This window comes from Pleurodeles waltl, chromosome 4_1 (genome assembly GCF_031143425.1).
Source record: "Pleurodeles waltl isolate 20211129_DDA chromosome 4_1, aPleWal1.hap1.20221129, whole genome shotgun sequence".
Taxonomy (NCBI): domain Eukaryota; kingdom Metazoa; phylum Chordata; class Amphibia; order Caudata; family Salamandridae; genus Pleurodeles; species Pleurodeles waltl.
Window position 1 is genome coordinate 788,837,462 of NC_090442.1, and position 15,664 is coordinate 788,853,125.

A 15,664-nucleotide genomic window follows, 5' to 3' on the forward strand; every position below is an offset into this window, starting at 1 on the left:
AAATAGAGGATCTCGATAAGGTACTCAGCTGGAATATAGCAGGGTTGGAAAGTAAACTACAAAGCCCAGGATGGGGCAACTTTATCGATGATCACCTGATTTGCCTTTTCCAAGAAACGTGGGCATTGGAACCCAAATATAGACGAGGCTTTAAAAGCTATTGGGTTCCAGCTCGCAAGTCATCTTCTGGGAGACCATCGGGAGGGCTGCTTGTATGGTTAAATAGTTCTCTTAAGTGCAAGATAGAAGAAATAGATATGGGTTGCCCTGATTTGCTAGTCTTATTAATAATGATTTCCGAAGAGAGACCTTTACTATTAATTAATATCTATAATAGGAATGCAAGTTTCCACCCTGATTCTGATGTCCTGTCCATTCTGGATAGTTTTCTTAAAAATAATTCCTCCTGTTTTGTCTTGATTGGAGGGGACTTTAATGTCACATTCAAACCCAACCCCTTAGTCCAAGGGATATGTAAAGAAGAGGATGCCTATTGGGGCATCCCTCAGCTAGTCTCCAACAAAAGACCAAGACTGAACAAATCTGCGCGCTTACTGGCTGATATCACACTAGGACATGGCCTCCGAGCCTGCAACGGTCGCTCGCGCTCGGATGCAAATTTGCAAGCTACCTTTAGGCGCGGAGGGCACAGTAGTCGTATTGATTATATACTTCTTGACATCCGACTGTGGAGCCACATGTTCGATATGAGGGTGCAAGAGCAGGTTGAGAGTGATCATGACCAGCTGATTTTATCAATTAGAGGACTCTTCCCTTCGTTTAAAGTGCCCTACTCTAAGACCCATGCCCCTCAGCTGGCCCTAACAAACAACAGACGCAACCTAAAATGGGAATCTGTTATTTCTTCCCCTAAACACCTGACATCTATATACAATCTGCTTGCCAACCAAATGGAGTGTATGATTTGGCTTAATGAGGACGGGGAGGGTGACAGACTCTTAGTAGCTCACACTGAATTGTCTCAATCTTTAAAGCATCTTTTTACAAAAAAGATTTCCAACAACCCAGATAAAAAGCATTGTGCTCCCTGGTACAACAATTTTTGCAGGGAAGCACAACTATCTCTCCTGAAAGCAATAAAAGAAGGCCATGCTGAGCTGTTAAGAATAGCCAGGAAGATTTATAAGAAGGAATGTTCTAAGGCACGCCGAAGCTGGGAAGAGGCCAGATGGGTTACCATTCTGGAGACTGCTAAATCCAACAATACATCTAGGTTTTGGAAACTAATAGCTGACGACTGCAGTGATTCCCCTGCCGCACCTGGCTCCTCAATTCTCTCAGCAACATGGGTAGAGCACTTTGGGCAACTATACGAAGGGCCGTCTGAGTCATCTCTGTGGGCCCCTGATGCCTCAATAACCCAAGAGACCACCCCGATTATATTCTCTCTAACCGAAACAAGAGCAGCAATAGATTCATTGAAATGGGGAAAGGCCCCTGGCCCAGATAAGATTCCAGGTGATCTATACAAGTCAAGACCGACATATGGGAACCATATCTCAACCTTATCTGCAATGCAATTGCAGCGGGGGCTCCCGCTCCACCTACTTGGAAAGGGGCTGAAATAGTACCCATTTTCAAAAAAGGAAATCCCAACACCCCGCCAATTATCGCCCGATTTCTCTTCTTGATAACTCCCAAAATATCTATGCTAAACATCTCCTGCTCCATCTTGATGAATGGATTATGGAGTCTGAAGCTCTCTCTGACCTACAAGCGGGATTTAGACCTGCAGTGAGTACAGTTGACCAAGCCCTAAGATTCCTGTCAATAAAATGGAAGAATGTTGACCTGGGGAGGGGTAATCTCTATGTGGTCTTTATAGATCTCAGAGCCGCATTTGATTTGATCCCCAGGAACTTACTGTGGTCAACATTATCAAACATGGGAGTGCCATCTGGTCTCCTGAAACTCATTGCCCAACTGCATGAAAATACTTTCGCTCAAATTAGATGTGGTCAGGGGGGTGAGTTGGCTGACCCCGTAGCTATTAAAAAAGGAGTTAGAACGGGATATTTTGGTGTTCTGCAAAGGACTATGCTACACTATGGTCTCTAGCTGAAGAGAGAGGAGAAAAGTTCTCTTAACACAGGAGTGGTCTGCATGAAAAGTCCACTCCGCGTGTAGGTGAGCATTGTTAATATTTGCCACAAGCTTTGCGACCAAGAATGACAGAGATTGACAAATGACTAGATGTGATTCCAAGGGCACAATTGATGCATTCATTTTGTGCCATATGTGTGTAATCACTGATCTCATGGTAGACACTAGTTTAAAATATGAATTCAAGTGTATCCAGTATAGAGATAAAGGAGATATGTGTTCTCTTCCTCATAGAAAGAATGGACAGAAATACTATTCTCTCATTCAACCACAAGGATAGCGAGCGGCAAAAAGGAAGCTTGAAAATGATGGTTTCAATTTTCTGTTGACTGAAAATAAAGTGCACTTGCAAAGATGTAATCCACCTTCTGTCTCTCTGTATTTCTCTTATACAGATTAGTGGCTATATCAAGACCTGTAGATGGAGGTCCGAGATCTTATCTATAACAAACTTGCGAATCTGAAAACACGAGATTTAGACCATTTTAAGATGCACCTAAGCGATGATCCCCACAAGCTTCCAAGAGGGACAACGGAAGGCCTTGACTGTTTCAAACTTGCAGACAAAATGGTCCATCATTACACTCCAAGCAAAGCACTGGAAGTTGCCATTGATGTCTTGAAGAAAATGAATCAAATGCAGCTAGCTGACGAACTTAGAAATGAATCTCAGACTGGTAAGTCTCTCCATTTCCTCTCAAGGTTATCCTACATGGAATCACAATGTGATGGGGAGAGGTCATGCTAGATCATCCAGTATGTATTGCCCCCTCCCTACATTAGGAGAACTCACATTATCTCTGAGTTGTGATTCTGTAGTGCTACTGCTCTTCTGCATTTGCCAGACAACTTTTAACTGATATACATTTTTAATCTCCATCGCACTGTCCAGGGGGGATATTATATATATTATTCACCAGTATTTATAGCTTGAGCCCTAACTCCTGTCCTTGCCATGCACTGCTAATTACTCCATATATTACCTCACTAATGGCATCTTCTATGACATCATTGATCATATCACCGCAACATTTGCAATGAAATTGTTGATAAGAAAACTGTGCATGGTGGGGTCGCTATTTATAGTTGCCTTACGGCATGAGTTATTCTTACCAGAGATAACTATAACTGGTGAATTTCATTGGTTTTGTATGTTTAAAATGGCATGTTTTAACTGCCATTTTCGAATACCTAGCATATCATAACATCACATTAACTTTTGTTTTTTTCAGTCATATTTTAGGGTTTTTGAATGTAAGATGATATTTTGTTACCATATGTCACACAGCCTTGCTGAGGGTTGGCTGCATGGTCTGGCCAGGCCCTGAATTCAACCTCCTGTGGGCAGCCACCCCCCTGCAGTCAGCTAACCCCCACAGGCACCCAACCTCCTGGGCGCAGCTTGGCTTTCTGCGGCACCAAAATATAAAAAGTGAGTCTATTGGCTTTATCAAGGGTGAACATATCAATATATAAAAAGCAGATCTATCGCCTTGCCCCAAAAATCTCCAGTACTTTTAATCAAATGGATATTTCAATAATTCACACAATGCAATATTTATTACTAATGATTACTAAACAATGTTTATTACAGTTATATAAAGAACATGCCTGTGTCTCTTTTTAGGTAGATTTAATTATTACATTTTCTGGGTGAAAAAAGTAAAAAGGCAAAGACACATTGTTGTTTTGTTTAAAAAAAAAACTAAAAAACTAAAAGAATGAATCTTTGTTTTAAACATTTCCAGCCCAAAAAATACGATCATAAGAACAACCACAAAAGGACCTTGCATGTTTTTTATACATCTACAGGCCACATAAAATGCAGCACTAGAACCACCCCTGGGAGGGCTCTGATTGGTTAGCCACAATATAAGAACAATGTTCAACATAGCTATTACAGGACACGGGTCTTAGTTCCCAGGCCTGAGTTTGAGAACATAAAATCTTTTAAAGGATCCCCTCTAGCCCTTTGGGGGAAGGGGGTCACAATGTGTTTGTCTATACTGTGATCCAGCTACATAAAAAAGTGCCAGTTGGCATTTTTAAATTTAATAATTTTGCCAGGACCAGGGCCTGGTGCTCCATTTTTGGAGATAGGGCGTAAGTGGGACCCCCTCCCCAACTCACTATTGGGCCCCAGGGATCCCATGCCCTAGGGCTCAGTCCAATTTAAAGAGGTAGACCCTTCCCCTTTAGCCAATCCCATGACCCCAGGGACCTCATCCCCTGGGGCTGATTAATAATTAAAAGGCAGGGGCACAGAGCGAAGGCATTGGGATCCCTTCCTCCAGGGCTGACATTTAATTATAGGGAAGGGGGCACATGGCACCCATCTGAGAGCCTCGAAATGCTGGGACTCCCATCCCTGAGGCTGGCTCCAGTATGGTGCTTCAGGGAGCTCCCCCACTCTCCCAGGACACGGTTTCCCTATCCACTGGAGCACAGGCAAGGAAGAGATGTCTGCTCCGACCTGGTAGTTGATTTAAAAATGCTTCAGATGGGTGGCAGTAGACATGTGTTTCCCTACCCACGCTCTTACGGGCAGGGGAATTCAGATTGCTCCTGCTTTCGGGAACATTAAAAAAACAGCTGCTCCTACCTGGTGCCTGGCAGGAGCAAAGCTGGTGCCAGATATACCCAGGCTGGTTGTATGCAGGAAGAGGCCGGGCTGCGGGGGGCTCTTGATGCTCCACTTACAGCACTAAAAGATATATTCTTTGGTGCCCGGAGGGGCATCATGACACCAACCTATGGCCCTGGAGAATGGAGTCCCTGGGGCCACTATTGGACTGGGGAGGGGGACCACTCTCCCTCTCCCCATATTAAAAAAAGAAAGGCCCCAGGAGGATGGGGTCACTGCTCTTTCAAGGAGCATCCCAAATGCCAAGTAAGGGCTTTTTCGTTTATGTGTTTGAGCTGGGTGATGCCTCAAGAATAAGGAACATTAAAAAAACAGCTGCTCCTACCTGGTGCCTGGCAGGAGCAAAGCTGGTGCCAAATATACCCAGGCTGGTTGTATGCAGAGAGCGGGCGGGCTGCGGGAGGCTCTTGATGCTCCACTTACAGCACTAAAAGATATATTCTTTGGTGCCCGGAGGGGCATCATGGCACCCACCCATAGCCCTAGAGAATGGAGTTCCTGTGGCCACTATTGGACTGGGGAGGGGGAGCACTCTCCCTCTCCCCATATAAAAAAAAAAGGCCCCAGGAGGATGGGGTCACTGCTCTTTCAAGGAGCATCCCAAAATGCCAAGCAAGGGCTTTTTCGTTTATATGTGTTTGAGCTGGGTGATGCCCCAAGAATAAGGAAGGACACCACCAAGCCTTTTTTAATGCTGTGGGGGGCTGAAAGGATTGTAGCAGCCCCCCAGCAACAATAAAAAAACTGTAAGTCTCCAGGGCCATCAGAACTGTTATACCAGGAGACCTTACCAAATTTGTAAAGCACTTTTCTGAAAAATTTAAAAAGAAAGACTCAGACATATTGGTTGTTGGTCTTGTCTCTGAGTCTTTCTTTTAACATTTTTCAGCCCACAAAATGCAATATTAAACACTATGTGATACAAAAGAATAATAGAGGTTTTAAATTATTAAACATTTTTTATAACAATCACTATTATTAAACATTGCAGTGTGTGAATGGTGGGAGAATTAGTAATAACTACTTTAGGAGACATGTTTTAAGTACTAGAGATAACTTTGGCGAATTTCAATAATTTTTATGGAGTTTAAAATGTCATGTTGTCACTGAAAATTTCACCTAACTATAACTATAAAGTCACTTTAAACTGTGTTGTTTTAGTAAAAAAACACATGTGTGACAATATATGTGTTGGAAAGTGGATTATTGGTAAAGGCAGGTAGGTACCTACACTTAGCAATAGGCCATAAACCCCCAGTAGGTCCATCAAGGTGTCAGTAAATTAATCCTTGCTCAACCTTTAGTAGCTTAGCCCACAAGCAGGTAGGCTTAAACTAGGAGACAGGTGTGGAAAACATTTAATATAAAAAAAACAGTAAATAAGTAAAACACAACACACAATAAAATTCCAACACCAATAGCGCTCCAACGCTTAAAAAAGGTCGCACTGGACAGGGATAAAGTCCAGAGTTCAGGCCACACACGATGTAACACTGTTACAATTACTTTCAGAAGTCTTTTTTGCTTCAGGAAAGTGGTCTACAACACCAGCCAGGGGTTCAGAGGCTCTGGTTTGCGAGTGCTGAGACTACAACTCCCACAATGCACCTCTTTAACTTATGGAGCCTTTTACAACAGTTGTTCCAATCTTCTCCAAACTTCTGAATCTTCTTCCAGGGCTCTTTTTGGATTCTTGAAGTGTCCACAAACTAGATCCAAGGTTCCAGAAGCTCTGGGTTGCTCTTTGGGAGTTGGAACTACAATTCCCAGAATGCGCCTGGTCAGAATCCCCAAATGGCCACTGGACGCATGTCAGCTGGGTTCCTCTTGCAGGACTTAATTCAGAGGACTCTGGGCAACTCCTTTGTACCTGCAGCTTATAGGGAGTCAACTCCTGGAGTTGCAGAAGCAAGGCAAGGTCCTTTTCTTGATGAAGCCCAAAGTTGCAGCTGGTGCAGTCCTTGTGAGTGCAGTATCCTAGTGCAGTCCAGGGATCCAGCAGGGTAGTCCTTCTTCTCCAGTATCTTCTTCAAGCAAGGATCTGAATTGTGGGGCAGCTCTGCCATATTTCTCCTTGCTCCTGGGGGTGGAAAGCAGGGGATGCTCCTGTCGAATGGGGTGCAGGCTAATACCCTCTGGGGAGACCACTTCCTGTGAAGTGTTGCAAAAATTAATCCCACAAAGCAATATTCTTTAAAAATCCAAAATGGAGGAAATCTCACCTTGAAGTTTACATCTGGCTGAGCCTACCAACTGCTGTGGTCCGGTTTTCCTATCACACCTCCTCCAGCCCCTCTCCTACTCTAATCAGTGGGGCTCCTAGCTGCCTGTGGGTGCAGGAAATAGGGTAGGTCCAGTTTCGGTCCCAAGTGACTTTCTCTCCTTTGAAGACCAGTTTGGCTACTCTTCCCCCATCCTTCCCTGCCTTCTGCTATAGCAGTTCTCCGCCCCCCCCCATATGCTTCCTTCATTAAGGCAGTCTGGCTCAGGCTGTCAGAGGCTAACCAATCAGGAAAGATGTCAAGCTGACACCAAAACTCAAACCTGCTTCTCCAGTTGCAAAGTCTGCAGCTCTGGCCGTAACACCACGTCCTCTTCCCTAAACAACACATGATCAAGTGATCACCTGGATAAAAAAAAAAAACATTAAGATAGCAAATAGTGTTTGCTTTGTCGCTATTTGAGAACTCAGAAAATATGTCCTCATTTTAGTTTTTTAGAGCACTAACTATAATTTATATGAGAATAAGACCCTCTCATTTTTATAATCTCTTAAGGAAATGCTTAGGTATTACAGTTTTGATTACATATAGAATGTTAGTTGTTCATTAGAATATTGCAGGGAGGCAGAGGTCAGGGGCACGGACTCGAATAATTGAGGGCAGGGAGAAAAGTGTAGAGTCAACGAGTTGACCATGTTGGGCAGGGTGGAACAACAACAGACCATGGAGGGTGGGGGCAATAAACAAACTCTGCAGGACAGGCAAGAGAGGCTGTGCAATATAACAGACCATTGAGAGCAGAAATAAGAGACAGCAGCAGTACAACCATACATGCCAACAGACCCGATTCAGGCAGGAGACTCCTGATGTTTTTAAGCTCAAAAGGGCTTTATTTTATCTATCTCCTCCCTATAATCTCCTCTGTTTCAATGTCACTCAATGGAGAAAAGTAATTCCCAGGGTGGTTTTTTCAAAATCGCCCTCTTACCAAGTTCAAAATGTTGGCAAGTGTGGTACATTGGATCATGGAGTGCAGGAGGAATGGAGTAGAAACATGGACTCGGATAACTGAGGGCAGAAGGGACATGGGTAAGGACACCACACTGACCTTACAGGGCAAACATCAGGGGTTGCAGCAGCAAAATACACCACACAGGGCAAACGGAATGGCATTGCGGCACAGCAGAACATGGAGAGCTAATTTTCTATGGTTTTGTGTGTGTAAATTCAAAACCTACGTATAACGTCCCTGTAACCTTTGGTTTTGTAGTGAATTTATATATATGCACACCTATATTTAGTACATAATAATATAGATGATATAATATGTAACATAAGAACTCACTTTGTGTATACCAAGAGTCAATTTCACACACAACTATATAAATATAAGTATATAGCAGGGTTGGGTTAATTTACTAGTCTACGTTCTAACATATTTGGGAACAATAACTCAGTAGTGGGATTAGGTAGAAGTCAGCATTTTTGTATTTTGAGATTTTTGTAGTCTACATTTAGGAGTCTATGTTTTTGCAAAATATATGCTTGACACCCATGTTTTCAAGTGCTACCACATTTTATACCTTTAATCAAACTTAAACATCAGATAATCTGTCCTTTTACTTCAAATAAATCTTGTTCTTTGGCTATACTTTCTGTGACATCCAATACATTTTCCCAAAAAAGAACCACTCTTGTAAACAGTTTCTATCACCTAAAAGTAAATCACACTATAAATGCACATACCTTTTCATCCGTGCTACTGTCTGTTTGATGAAGACATTTGCAGATAAACTTGGAAAGTAAATACCTTTGTGCCTGTTTATTCTGTGCATCCCTTTGAGAGTTACAGGTGTTCAAACAAGGAACTGATTGAAAATTAAGTCCACTCTTCCTGACTATGATCGATCACGTAGCACTATAACATTAGAATGCTGGGAGCTCCTTTGAAGACAGTGAAGTGGCTCTGGTCTAAAAAGGCTGGTATAACATTTTGCTCCAACATTCCAATGCTTGTATTTCTGTTTCTCCATTGTTTTTTTTCTAAAAACCTTTTCAATGTTTTACTTCTTTTGAAACACTCACTTTGAAAATCACATTAGCTCAGTGAACACTTCTTTGCAAAACAGAGACCTCAATGTCAATATTCATAATAATTTCTTTCTTTATTTGGTTGCATTTTGAAACCACAAAAGACAACAACAGAAACAAACACAATAAATATAAAAATAAAAAATACAGAACTAAAGACAATTATTAGTAAAAAGCTTATTCCAAAGTTCTCCAAATAATCAAAGCAGCTTTTAAAAAAGTACACACATTAACAATTACCCAATAACCTAACAACATTTGCAAGTATAAAAGTGCTGGTCTAACTTGTCTAAAACAAGCAATGGGTCTATAAAAAGAATACTGGGGGCATGATAAAATTTACAGCACAGCATAATGTGCAAAGTACCCTGGGGTGACTTATTATCACATGTACAGGGACCCAACAGTTTACAATCATAACATCTATGAGGTAAAGCTAAGGTCGGATGTAATAAAATTAACCTAAAGCAAGTCAACAATCCTCTATCCCTATTGTTTTTCACCATCATTAAATAAGGTTCAATCTCCCAAGTTGTAGTTATCGTAATGTGATGACAAACGGAGGGCTTGGCCAGCTCCACCTCCTCCCTGTATAAGGATAACAGCCCTCTGAAGGAGTCTTTGATCTACTGCAAGTCCCCTTTTACAATGCCCCCTGAATTAAGAAAGATACCCATCCTACTCAATTTCATAAAGGTATCTTTCACATATCTTAACCAAGGGATGTTTAGGGCATGGATCCATCTGCAATTAACCTCTCGTAATTAAATGGTTTCAAACCAATTTCTCTCTCAATGTCAGTACTGAAACAATGACATCCTAACCTTTCTCTCAAGAATGGTTATAGTAATTTGAGACACTTTTGGTGAAGAGCGTGGTGTTGTTTTATTTTCTTTATCTAGCTGTTCTTTCACGTAGGAAAGCATTGTGCTTCTTAGCAAGACATTCTTTTCACTTTGTGCTTTCCTCAAGGCTTTAGTGCAATAGGGTTGCCAGCACAAGTGGTACATTGCGTCTCCAATGTTCACAGAAACATACACATCCTTACGTGGGGACATTTTCTCAGAACATCAGCTGTTTATTATAAAAACACTTCTCTGTCCCATGCACGCTAGAGGGAGCTACCAGCCAGATGACCACAACCACATGGTTACTGACCATGCTACAGCTGCTTGCTGTGACTACTGTTTCCCTGGTCTACATGGGAATGGTGTCTCGCTAGACAACATGCTTCCTTGCTCAGGTATGGGGGATGATGTCTTCTCTGGGGGGAATCCTGAAGGGCGGATTAGGGCTTATCATGCTGTGCTGTAACTTTTCATGTCATCATTTTGCTTATATTATGTTTCATCATTTGAATTATTTCATGCAATTTTATCTAAGATGCAGCTGATTCAATAAATCTTACTGAACCATTTTGTCCCTCTGTTTGTCTTTACATGTGTAAGACTAATGTAACTGAGAGAAAAGGATGAGATCTGATTTATCACGATTTCCCTGAGAAGTCATCTTGTCATGCACCTGGTTGCCACAGATCATCCCTGCTCTTGGTCAGAGATGAGGTGCTGCTAGATGGCCAGAAACACATTAGGCTGACAGCTGTCATGTGGTGTGGGATTGGACTCAGTTTCCCACAATTCAGGTGATGCTGCCTCCCAAATCCAGCCGTCTCATTAGGATAATGAAAGACCACGCAACAATTCTAAGGATCATGAAACATCCCTACTCCCCTACTTCCAGTGCCTTTGTGAATGATACTGCAGCAAGAGAAACGGTCTCAAAGATCTCTCTTCATATAGTGTACCACATGTCCCCATCAACTGAGCAGATCCCATTGCAACCAGCACTCTACTGTAGGGTTTTATGACACAACCATGCATGCTGGAACCACGCATCCTTTAACTACGCAGTCAGAACTACAACTGCAGCTTTTCCAAGCATGCCTCTACCACACATGCTGTAGTAAAGGCATGTTTAGTAAAGGCATATGTGGAAACGGCATGCATGGTTGTGTCATACAACCCCCCTCTTAACCTAAAAAAGAACAAAAAGAACCCCATCCTTCCCACACACACTGAGGCCTAAGATTACCCCCAGTCCTAATAAGTAAACTACCCAGACACCCCACCCGCCCTGAGCCCTAAAACCTTCCCCCACCCCTAATAACTAAACTACCTCGACCCCCAACCACCCTAAGCACAGAAAAACTACCCCAACCCCCGCACCCTTGCCCCTAAAAACAAAACTACCCCGACACCCCTCACCCGCTCTGAGCTCTAAAATCTTCCCCACCCCAATAACTAAAATACCCCGAAAGCCCTTAAAAATACTACCCCAACCATCCCCACCCGTCCCTAAAAAATAAACTACCTCAACACCCCCCACCCATTCTGAGCCTTAATACCTTCCCCCACCACTAATAAGTAAACTACTTTGACCCCCGAAGCCTAACAAAACAAATCCCCAACCAACCCCACCTCGTCCCTAAAAACCAAACTACACCAATACCCTAACCCACCCTCAGCCCTTAATCCACCCCATCCCTAAAAACATCCCCCCAACCCTGCCCCAGCCCCACTTATCTCACAGCGTCCTCTCTGGATCCACTAGACTGCTCTCAGCCTTTTCCTCTGCCTTAACCATGCATAAGTGTAGTTTGGCACATGCGTCGTTAAGGCAGAGAAAAAGGCAGTCGCTGTTCAGGCAAGCATTGTTTCGCTTGTGTGGGAAACATCCGCGTTGTTGACGACGCGTTGTTTAGGACTTTTATCTTACTGGAGTGGTATATGCAAATGGAGCATTTTGAATGTTTACCATTATCTATTTCCTTAGGCAGAAATCATTTATTAGATGGTTGTTTTGTTCCGCTGTACACCTCATCAATCTCATCATAATTTCTTTATCTCTTTTTTCTTGAATAGTGAAGTCAAGAGGTCCAGAGAAAACGGATAGTTGGTGTAAAGTGGTAAATACTGTGCCTATTATTTATGTTTTTATGGATTACATGAAACTGGTAATAATTTAACGATACCAGTCCCTAATACACATGCACAGAAGTCAAACCATAACCAAGTTAGTAAAAAATTAAATATGTTTTCTGTATCAGTATTACCCACAACCCCCATTTTTCAGTACAGCAAAAACAACAATGGTTCCACTCAGAAACAGAGAAAAGTTCATTAAGGCTTACCATAAATATTGTAAAACATGACTGTAAAAGAACACATTTCAAAAGATGCATTCAATACAAACAATAATCCTCATAATTAACAACGCTATTTAATAAGTGAATAAAGTGCAAAATCACGAGTAGATTAACGCAATAAATACTATTAAAGGTAAAAGGGCCATAACTTTGTTAAATTGATCTGCCTGCAAACATTCTATGAAGATATTTTTAAATTAATGAGTGCCGGTCATGACAGCCCTTCCTTAATTTCCTTTTCTGCAAATCCTCATATATTTTATTTAACGTTGGCCCCAATATGGAAGAAGCATTGGCAAAGTCAATCGGTCATACAATGCCAATGTCTTTTGGTCGCCGCGCTGGCATTTGCAAAGCCAAAAGCGTGAACCAAGCAACCTTAAAAGTCTATTTATTTATACTTTCATGATAGATGCCAAGCTGCATGATGCAACATGGTGTGATGCAACACATCAGCCATCTGGAAAGTATTAAAAAGTATGGCACACTTTAAACATTTGCGTAGGCACAGCCAAAAGCGACAGCTAGTATGGAGTAGGAGATAGGCAACAGGAAAGAGGGGCACCAGGAGAAGGAAGAAAGTGGGGAGGATCGGAGAGAGATTCCAAGTAGGGGACTGTAATGGAGACAGTGAGCGTGATTTCAAGCTGCTGCAGTGATTGGTGTTGGTCACTCAGAGGGAAGGTGGGTGGCAGGTGTGATAATGGAGAGGAGATGTTGGGAAAGAGCCAATGGAAGAGCGGGGCATTCCCTTTCATTGAGTGCTACAAGAGAAAAGATGCACCAAAAGAAGAGGACAGCTCAGCCAGTCAAAAGCGAGCGTACGGACGAATGCTCCAGTGGAAGAACAATCACAGGAATAGGACGGAGATCCATCCGACAATGAACAGGGAACTGAGATACACAAAACAGTCATTTAATTATGAGCAAAGGGCTGACCAAAAGCCACCTCTACATGTCATTGCATGCACTGCTGTCTGTGACAGTGGTAGCAAAACTGAAAATGAAGGAAACCATGCGTGTTCGCCTGCTGCATGACACTCAGTATTGGAGCACCCTTACCAGAGAAACTGGACAGTATTTTGACATACAATACAGGAAAGTGTATGATATGGTCACAGTTTAAGCGTACTCGTCCTTGTAACTCAGAAAGGAAAAGTGCAGAGCACCGGTTCTATCTACGTCTAAGAGGGCAATACAGAGTGCCTACCTTACAGCTATCACCAAATGATCACCTGTGGGAAACTTCCTTAACCACCCGTTGTAAACAACGCGGACATTTCCAACGCAAGTATAACCACGCTTGCCGGAACAAAGCATGGCTTTTTCCGTGCCTTAACCACACATGTGCTAAACTACACCTATGCGTGGTTAAGGCACAGAAAAAGCCATTCGTTGTTCAGGAGAGGACATCTAGGACACAATGAGGTAAATGGGGCTAGGGCAGTGGTGAGGGGTGGCTTAAGGGATGGGATTTGGATTGGGGTGGGCACTTTTTTTAAGGAGAGGGGTTGGGGGGCTTTGGGTATTTTTGTTTTTGGCTTAGGGTGGGGGGATTGGGCTTTTCTTTTTTAGGGGCGGAAGTGAGAGAGGTTGGGTATTTTTTTTATTTAGGGCTTGCTGTGGGGTAGTTTATTTCTAAAGGGTTGGGGGAAGGTTTACGGAGGGGCAGGAGGAGAGAAGAGGAGGAAGGATCGGGACAGGACGCTGAGTAGTAAGTGGGGTTGGGGCAGGGTTGATGGGTATGTTTTAGCGGTCGGGTTGATTTATGGCTTAGGGTGGGTGGGGGTGTTGGGTAGTTTAGTTTTTAGGGGCAGGGGTAGGGAGGTCTGGGTAGGTTTTTTTTAGGGCTCAGGGCGGGTGGGAGTGTCAGGGTAGTTTAGTTTTATGGGGCAGAGGTAGGGGGTCTGTGTAGTTTTTCTTTAGGGTTCTGGGTGAGTGGGGGGGTCAGGGTACCTTAGGTTTTAGGGGTGGGGTGGGGGGTTGGGATAGATTATGTATTAGGAGTGGGGCTAGTTTTGGGCCTCAGGGCAGGTGGGTGGGTTGCATTAAAGAACCACACATGCTGTTTCGCATGCCATTTCCACACATGCCTTTACTAATCTTTTACAATTAAATTCATTGTAAAGGTAGCGTGGTAAAGGAATGTGTGGAAACAATGCAGTCGAGGTTCCGACCTCGTTGTTAAGGCATGTGTTGTTCCGGTATGGATGGTTCCATCATACAACCATCACCTGTCAGACACGCTTGATGTTGCACGTATGCATAATGTGCATCTAGGAACGCCCCTTATCTGCTCTGAGACACTCTGTTTCAGAGAAATACCATGCATCCTTTATAAAAGGAGGCCGTCTACAGATGCCTTAATGACCAACAACACTCAGTAGTGGTGTGGGGCATGCTCAGGACCACAGAGGGTTGTGTTTCACACCACTCTTAAAGAGAAATACTTTAAAAAAGATACGTTTTAAGACCTTCACTCTAGGAACCCCCACCAGGTGTATCAGCCTCATCCAATAAAGCATCAGCTCTCAGCCCCATTACAAAGAACATTGACCACAAATACTCAAAGGAGATGAAGCAAGTATCATTGTTCTCAGAGAAAGTATGTAATAGATAAGTCTAAATGCTATTCACTATTTAAAAAGGAAAGGCACAATGCAGTAAAAGATTGTTAAGAATAATAAAATTGTTATTGCTGAAAACACAGTAATGGGGTGTCAAGTAATGTAAATATGAAGATAGTGCTTTAGTGGCTTTAATAAGAAAGCATCATTACAAATAAGAAAGAGGCAGAAAAAGTAAATAGCTAGAAAAAAATCACATAACACTGCAACACGGCCGCATTTATACATCAGATCTTTTGTAGCTGATACAATGAATTTGATATTCAGGTATAGTTTCCATGCCCTCTCCAGTTGTGTAGAAGTGACATCACATAACCTCTTAACCCTGGCTACATCATTTAAAGTGTTATGTACAAACGTTGACCTCCAATGACCCTCTATTGAAGGCTTGATTGTTTATTTAGACATTAAAGATAAGTATGTTTTCACCGATAAAGGGAAATAAATCACCAGATATTCAATTTAGACACAGCTAAAGCGATCATGCATGCACGGACATACATACACTCATTAAGAAGCAATCCACAATATTTATAAGGCAAACAGTATTATAGGGATTGACAATTTAATCGCTAGATATGCCCCTGTATGATGCCTCTGCTCAGCTCTCTGTTTAATCCATTTACCACCTTTACTAAGTAAGAAAACTTTAGGTTAGCCATTGACATATTTATATTTATATTTATATTTATATTTCATGTGCCACAATTGCGTAGTGAAAATACTGAAATGTATTCCAGGACAATCTGTC

At 42.5% G+C, this 15,664-nt stretch overlaps 1 protein-coding gene across 2 annotated transcripts in view; it reads left to right on the forward strand.

Moving 5' to 3' along the window:
• The window catches only part of LOC138288179 (apoptosis-associated speck-like protein containing a CARD), a 52,068-nt gene that overhangs the window by 33,860 nt on the left and 2,544 nt on the right, over positions 1–15,664 (forward strand). For both annotated transcript variants that reach the window (XM_069229503.1, XM_069229504.1), the window contains exons 2-3: positions 2,520–2,801; positions 12,003–12,046. In XM_069229503.1, coding sequence (XP_069085604.1) covers positions 2,546–2,801; positions 12,003–12,046 — 300 coding nt within the window. In that variant the 5' untranslated portion in view covers positions 2,520–2,545. The remainder of the gene's footprint in view (positions 1–2,519; positions 2,802–12,002; positions 12,047–15,664) is intronic.